The sequence below is a fragment of the Trypanosoma conorhini genome (assembly GCF_003719485.1).
Source record: "Trypanosoma conorhini strain 025E chromosome Unknown Tco_14.4_contig_00042, whole genome shotgun sequence".
In the NCBI taxonomy this organism is placed as follows: domain Eukaryota; phylum Euglenozoa; class Kinetoplastea; order Trypanosomatida; family Trypanosomatidae; genus Trypanosoma; species Trypanosoma conorhini.
Window position 1 is genome coordinate 1,040 of NW_021704131.1, and position 7,106 is coordinate 8,145.

The 7,106-nt window shown below is 64.4% G+C and overlaps 3 protein-coding genes across 3 annotated transcripts in view, besides 9 other annotated features; all 3 read right to left on the bottom strand.

The window, feature by feature from the left end:
* Tco025E_01316 (uncharacterized protein) overlaps nt 1–1,890 on the bottom strand; it is a gene marked incomplete at both ends in the record, with an annotated part of 2,625 nt that extends 735 nt beyond the window's left edge. The window contains one exon of the mRNA XM_029368254.1: nt 1–1,890. This exon is cut by the window's left edge and continues 735 nt beyond it. Within this exon, the coding sequence (XP_029231562.1) occupies nt 1–1,890 (1,890 nt within the window).
* A 20-nt stretch (nt 1,891–1,910) lies between these two features.
* Nucleotides 1,911–1,944: a microsatellite.
* Nucleotides 1,945–2,089: 145 nt separating this feature from the next.
* Nucleotides 2,090–2,131: a microsatellite.
* Nucleotides 2,111–2,133: a microsatellite.
* Nucleotides 2,134–2,436: 303 nt separating this feature from the next.
* Nucleotides 2,437–2,504: a microsatellite.
* Nucleotides 2,505–2,542: 38 nt separating this feature from the next.
* Nucleotides 2,543–2,569: a microsatellite.
* A 51-nt stretch (nt 2,570–2,620) lies between these two features.
* Nucleotides 2,621–4,528, bottom strand: Tco025E_01317 (puromycin-sensitive aminopeptidase-like protein; the record flags this gene model as incomplete). Its single annotated transcript, XM_029368255.1, has 1 exon — nt 2,621–4,528. One exon carries the CDS (start codon nt 4,526–4,528, stop codon nt 2,621–2,623), a length of 1,908 nt encoding a protein of 635 aa, XP_029231563.1.
* Nucleotides 4,528–6,213, bottom strand: Tco025E_01318 (puromycin-sensitive aminopeptidase-like protein; the record flags this gene model as incomplete). Its single annotated transcript, XM_029368256.1, has 1 exon — nt 4,528–6,213. The coding sequence occupies one exon, from the start codon at nt 6,211–6,213 to the stop codon at nt 4,528–4,530; it is 1,686 nt and encodes a 561-aa protein (XP_029231564.1).
* Nucleotides 6,214–6,407: 194 nt separating this feature from the next.
* Nucleotides 6,408–6,459: a microsatellite.
* A 118-nt stretch (nt 6,460–6,577) lies between these two features.
* Nucleotides 6,578–6,629: a microsatellite.
* A 52-nt stretch (nt 6,630–6,681) lies between these two features.
* Nucleotides 6,682–6,716: a sequence feature (A-rich).
* A 346-nt stretch (nt 6,717–7,062) lies between these two features.
* Nucleotides 7,063–7,087: a microsatellite.
* The last annotated feature ends 19 nt before the right edge of the window (nt 7,088–7,106 follow it).

Here is a 7,106-nt window from a genome sequence, read left to right on the forward strand (position 1 = left end):
GCCTCCCCGCGGCTGCAGCGCGGCGGCAGAGCGGAGGGTTTCATTGACGGCGTGTTCCGCTTCATGGCTCTCCGCGCACAACGGGGCGGGTGGGTTCACGCTCGCCCCCGCCGCTCCGGCAGGCGGCGTCGCCGTCGGCTGCTCCTCCTTCTCTGCCTGGGGCAAATCCTCCGGGGGAGGTGGCGCTGCTTCCCGCTGCTCGTGCGCGCACTCCGGCCCCTGGACGCGCCCCTCCGCCCCCTCCTCCTGCTGGATTGGCGCGCCCTTGTGATTCAGCAGCTGCGACTTCATCCGCTTGCGCTTCATCGACGGCTTCTCCGGCGCCTCAATCACCATTGGCTGGCGCGGCAGGTACGCGGGGCGCGTGCCCCAGCCGCCAACGCTCTCCGCGTAGTCCTGTATCCACGCCCTGCTGCGCGGCGGGGCCACCATGTACACCTCCCTCCCCTCGGCGTTCACGTCGAGGAAGACGAGCTTGTTAAACTGCATCAGCCGCTTGACGTCGTCCTGCGAGGTGACGAAGACCCACGTGCAGCCCTTCCCGCGGCCGTTCAACGCATTCGTGTGCGCCTCCATGTGCGGGATCGACATGTCTGGGACGAGAAAATTCAGCAAGTGCCGCAGCGAGGAGGGGTGATTGTCACGCCGCTGCTGCCCAAAGAAGAGGCGGATGGTTTTCTTCGGTGCCCCGGCGACGCCTGGCTTGTTGCCCTCGCCGTGGTTTTTGCCGCCATTGAATTGGCCGCCGTAGCGGTCCAAGAGGGACGGACGTCCGGTGAAGGCGGGAATGTGGAACACCCCCTGCTCGTTCACGCCAAACCTCCTGCGCACAAGGCTGCTGAGGCGCTTGTTCGTGCTGAGCAGCGTGACGACCTCGGGGAAGGCCAGGAACGGCAGCACGCACAGTAGCGCGGAGTCCGGCAGCGACTCAAAACGGCCCCCGCGCCCCTCCTCCTCCTCGTGGTCGTCAAAGGCGCCCGCGGCATCGAGGCGGCGATGGCGCAGGAGCTCCATTGGCGGCTCCAGCACTCTGCGTGGGGTGGAGGCGAAGGAGGTGCAGGCGCTGCCGCTTACAAGGTGCGTGGAGGACCCGCTGCCGCCGATGCTGCTGCCGCTGCCGATGCTGCGGCGGTCGGTGTCGATGCGCATCAGTGGATGGCTCTCACTCACCGCGAGCACCCCCCGCCGCCTGCCGGGCGTGGCAGCCCCCGCCTGTGCCGCACCGCCGGTCACAGCCGCCGCGGCCTCGGCGCACCTGCGGTGGCCCTCCCGCGCCTTCTTGCAGCCGGCGTCGTCCTCCTCCTCGTCCTCCTCCTCGTCCTCCTCCTCCTCGTCGGGGTCGCGGCGGAGCTGCGCGTCCGCCTCCGCCACGTCCGTCGCCCAGAGCTTGGAGGCCCAGGCCCCCGCGTAGTCAAACACGCGCTCCCCTCGCGCCTCCGTCTCGACTTCGCCCACGGCGTCCCAGTCGTCCCCGGAGTCAAATTTGGGGCTCGCGCGAAACACGTCGGCGCCCAACGGGTACGTGGCGGGGGAAGAGGCGGACATCAGCGCCAGCTCCTCAAGCGTGGGCGAAATGGAGGGCAGCGCCGCGGAGACGAGCAGCAGAAGCCCAAGCAGCTGCGTTTGCCGCAGCGGCAGCGGGCCGCGGGCGTGGCTTCGTGCTTGCTCGCCGTATTTCATTTTCTTGCAGTTCTCCACGACACTGGCGACGACGTCGTCGGAAACCGTCACCGACTTCCTTGCGATCACGTTGTGCATCAACGCTGCCTCGGCCCGCCTCATTTCCTCCCGCAATTTCAACGCATTCCCGATTCTCGTTGGGCCCCCCCTGCGAGCAATGAGCCGCAGAGCCGAATAATTATTTTCCTTGTAGGTTTGTTGCTCTTCCATTATCCCTTCCTTCTCTTGCATTTGTGTATGTGCTCGTTTTTGTTTTTGTTTTTGCTGGTTCACTTCCTTCGTTGCTGTTGATTGTTTGGGTGCGTGGGCGCTGAGGCTGCCGTCCGATGGGCGCACGTGCGGCGTGTCAGCGAGTGTGTGTGAGACAGAGAGAGAAAGAAGGAAAGAAGGGGAGATAGATGGAAGGTTGAGGGGCAAGCGCCTGGGTAGTGGCGGCGGCAGCGGCAGCGGCGGAAAGAGAAAAGGAAGGGAGAGGCGGCAGGCAGATGAGTAGCGCCCACGCAATCAGCGTTGCGTCGCGCCCCACGCCTAAGCCGAGGCTGCGCCCACGTGTGCGTCGTCCTCTGCGCAGCCCCCGCCCATCCCCCGCCACCTGCAGGCGGAGAGGGACGGACGGCAGAGACGAGAGAAATTTTGGGCCCCGTTTGTCGTTCGTTTTTTTTTTTTTAAGTCTGCCGGTGGTGGGAAACACACAAAAAAAAGAAGAAAAAAAACTTGCAAAAATAAGGAAAAAAAGGCACGCACGTACACACACACAAGAGAAAAAAAAACAGACACATAACACGCAGGAAGAGGCAGAAACATAAAGCAAGCAAACAAAGCAGCTGGGGCCGCAGAGAAAAGAAGAGAGGCAAACCGCCGCAGGAGGAAGAGGAGGAGGAGGTGGTGGGCGGGCGACGGGCGCCCTGCAACGAGGGGAGGCTGGAGGCGCGGGCCCTGGTCACGTGCTCACCCCGTCGTGCTCCACGCTGTCCGACTCCACCGGCTGTTCGGCCGGCATCTCCCACCGCGGCGTGGCCGGCTCCTCCGCGGAGAACCGCTTCGAGAGAAACGCGTCGTAGTGTTCACAGCAGTACTCCAACCAGACGCAGTTCGTCTCCACCGCGGCGATGGCGTTGGCAATAGACGACGACCTTGCCACGCACGCCGCACGCCCCGGGTGACTTCTGCAGGGGACTCCGCCGTTGCCAACGCCACTGCTGCTACTACCACCACCACTACCGCCGCCCTCCGTCGTGGCTGCGCGCGCGGGTGCGGCGTCATCCACGCCGCTGCCGCCCTGCCGCTCTGGCGGCGCCTCCTCCGCCACGGAGTTCCTCATCAGAAAAAGAAGGTTGCCGTCGCCGCAGAACGTGGCTGCCTGCATGATGAGAAGGTCGCGAATGACGGTGATGCGTCGCCTCGACTGCCTCAGTGCGGTGCCGCCAAAGATGGCCGTCACCAGCCGCTTGTTGCGCAGAATCGCCTTTGCTATGGGCGTGTTCAGGCTTTCAAACTTCTGCAGCACCAGCGTGAGAAACGGCAGCGTGCTGCAGGAGTCAAACGCAAAGAGGGCGGGGGCGATCATGTTCACCCAGCGATTCTTCTCCATCTCGTCAAGGTGCTCCAGATGAATTCCCGCCACCGCGGCGCGCTGCAGCTCCTCCGCGGTGTCGGCTAGCGAAATACCGAGGATGGCGGCCGCAATGCAGGCAAGCGTCCACCACGTCTTCATATCCGCGCGTTCTACGAGGCACTGCATGGCAATGCTCACAGCCGCCGCATCCGAGTCGTTGGAGACATCGAAGGCGACGGTGTAGTACGCGGTGGGGCTCCCGCCGTCGTCGCCGTAGGCAAACCGCGGGATGACCGAGAGAAGCGCCCGTTCCACCTGTTGCCTGGCCTCGCCGGGGAGCGCGGGGGAGCGGCAAATGGCGAGAACCTGCAGGATGCGCAGCACCGTCGTCCGCGAGATATCCTGCCGTGACTCTGTCGCGGCTTGCTCCTGCGCCGCAAACGAGATGGAGCCGCGGCGCAGGAGGGGGGTGTAGAGAGCGCAGACAAACTTGCAGAACAACTCCCAGCAGGGGCAGTCTCGCACCATGTAAACAATGTACTCAATGTGGTGAGTGATGTAGCTCCAGTGCGGGGCGGTGGTGGAGGCGCCCTGCGCGAGGCCAAACAGCCACTCCAGCAGCAGCAGACAGCGGTCCATGCGATGGGTGCAGTCCTGCCCAATATGAATGTTGCGGAAGCGGAAGAGCGTCATGGTGATCACGATGCGGTCCTCCGAGGAAAGGCGGTAGGCGACACCAAAGATGTTCAGCCACGTGGCGGTGTCGTAGTCGCACCGCAGCAAGCCGGCGCCGTGGTAGTTCAGGTACGTCACCGTGCCCCGGGAGCCGAAGAGGGTGTCCCGCTGGCTGCGCATGCATAACGTCCCCTCGCGCAGGATGTAAGTTCCACCCCGCGGCTCCACGAGGCTCACGCGCACCACATAGTTGGCCCGCTGCAGCAACTTTTCTGCGTCCCACGTAAACACGCGCCGGCGCCGCGGGGCCGTTAAGTCCACGTCGCCCACCGCGACCGCCCCCTGCATGAATTTCACGTACGCCGGCAGGATACCCTGTCGTAGATCCGGCATTTGGTACTGCGTGACGCGGCATTCGGCGTCATTGTCCTGCTCAACGTAAAGCAGCGGGTGGCCAGGCTCAGCCGTGCAGCGCACCAGCGCCGCGGCAACCTCCCCCCACGCCCTCACGGTCGCGCCCTGCGCCAGCGACTCGAGGAAGATGTTGTTGTCAAAGCAAGTGTCGCGGCGCGTTTGCAGCAGATGCCGCATGACCGCCTGTAGACTCTCGGTCCCCATCACGAAGGAGAGCAGACGAATGATCGACGCCCCTTTGCCAAAGCTGATGGTGTCGAAGTAGTCCTCCATGTGCCTTGGGTGGCGTTGCAGCACTGCAGCGGGTGGGTCTTCTCCGGCTGAGAGTCGAGCACAAGCGCGTCGTCAAGCACCTGCGTGAGGAAGGCTTCCCACATGAGCCAGTTTGGGTACACGCTGTCGACGAACGTGAACGAGAGGTAGCCGCAAACCCCCTCGCGAATCCAGAGGGAGCTCCACCACGCAATGGCCGCCGAGTTACCCACCCATTGGCGGGCAACCATGTGTCCAATAAGCCGCGCAATGCGCTGTCGCCGCTCCAGTGGGGTGGACTCGTTCACGAGCATGTAGTCAAGGTGCATGCTAATCATCCCCCAGTTCTCCATCGCCAGAAACCCGCAGCAGCGCAGGCAGACAAGGTCAAGCTTCTGCAGTGGCAAACGAAAGGCAAAGTAGTCGTCGAAGAAGGCCACCGCTTTGGTAAGCAGGTCGAGCGCGTACCAGCCATAGTTCACCTGCACCTCCGCAGGAATTATAACGCGGCAGAGCAGCCTGTCCGGAGTCGTCTCCTCTCTTATATAAAACCTGCCGATGTTAAAGCCGACAGCGCAGGTGCAGAGCAGCGGCGTGTCGGCAAAGAAGACGCGGCGTACTAAGCAGGTCGGGGAGTCGCTGGCGGCGTCCTCCAGCGGATCACAATTTCGACGCCGCCAGTGAGGGCAACTGCGTCCCTCTTGCGGGCCGGCGGCGGTCGGCACGTCGTCCTCAGCGGCGGCAGCGGAAGCAGCGCGGCCTCGCACCCCCCGCAGCGGGGGCGCGGTGCTCAAGCTGGCGCTGGCGCCACTGCCAGCCATGCGTTCCGTCGCGCCCAATTCGTCACCGTCGCGCGCGTTCGCCGGGGCCGCGCCCAAGCTATCGCCCCTCACGCTGTAGCCACCGCCCGTGAAGCTGGCGCTTTTGCTGGCGTCGCGGGCGGGGGAGGGCGGCGGGTCGCAAAATCTCGCGCCAAACACGTCCTCGTCGACCGCCACGAGTTCCTCCCGCACCGCCCGCGTCCCGGCGACGACCGTGTAGCGGCTGTCGAACTCCACCGTGAGCTGAAAGACGGCGCGGTAGGCGGGCTCGTCAAAGCAGGGGAAGAGCAGCCGCGCGTTGGTCGGCTCGAGGTGGGTGGAGAGAAAGTTCGTGTCGTGGCTGTTCGAGTAAAAGAGGCCGCAGGAGGCGACGGAGTCGTAGATGTGGCCCGTAAAGCGCGCAATGTCCACAACAAACGTGTCGCCCGCGACATTTGGCAGACACGCGGCAAAGTCTAGCGTGATGGTCTCCGCCGCGGGGGAACTGCGGACCGCGACGCACTGCAGCCGCGCCGTGTCTGCCTCTGGCGTCTCCTCCGCCGCCTCTGCGCGGCGGTGCGGCGGCGGCCTCACCGACACGTCCGCAGGCTCGATGGCCAACTCGAGGGCGTGCATCGTCAGGCTCCGCGTCGGGGCGGGGAGCGGCGTCGCCACCTCCACCGTCACGGAGGCGCCGCCGACGAAGCTGCCCGCCGCCGGGCGCGGGGCAAGACGGAGGTCGTAGCGGCGAGGGAGATAATTCAGAGGGAGTCGAAAGGATGCCTCGCCATCGCCGGACGCCTGCCTGTCGCGCTGCGGGTGCCGCCGCTCTTCCATGAGGGGGGTGGGGGGTTTCCGCGCGGGAAGCAACTCCGCCTCGCCACGCAACCCGCTGAGCGGAGGCGGGGGCGCGGTCGGCACGCGCAGGCGCCGACGGGCCGGTTTCGGGGGAGGCAAAGTAGCAGGAGAGGAAGTGGAGGAAAGACAAGCCACGGAGGAGCACGCAGCGGCGTACCCCTCGTAGCCTTTGCCCCTTTCGCGCTTCCTCCCCCCACCCTCCCTCTCTCTCTCTCCCTCTCGCTCACACACAGAGGGCGAGAAGCAGAAGGTAAAAAGCCGAGGCGAAAACACAACGTCCCTTCCACACCCGCGCTTCGGCCCCCTCCTTTTCTTCTCTGCTCCTGCTGGCTGGTATATGCAAGTGTGTGTGTGTGTGTGTGAGTGCAGGTGTGTATATATATATGTATGTGTGTTGACGCTTGCACTTAGTCGCGCAGCGGTGGTACTGAAGACTTATCCTCTACTAACAAAAACAAAAAAAACAAAAAACAAAAAACAAATTCTTCTTCTTTCGGCTTATTACTATTACGCTTCGTCCGGTTCTTTGATGCCGCTTACTTTTCCCTCAACGGCGCGGGAGGCGGTAGAACCGCAGTAATAATTGGCGCAACCACAGATGCCTGGCTGGTGCAGAGCGGAGGAGGAGAAAAGCGGCATGCGCAGCGGAGGGAGGCAAAAGTCACCGTGCAGAGCGACGCGGGCCTTTTTTCTCTCGGCAGGGCGTGGCGATGTGGGAGGCAAGTACGTCTTCTTCCGCCCCCCGCCACGCAGTTCCCCGTGTCCCCCGCACCCCCCGCGTGGCAGCGGAGGATGGAGCGAAGCGAAGGGCGACTGCGCGCGCGCGACGGGGGGGGGGGGGGGGCGGCCGGGGCCGACGAACGTTCGTTCGA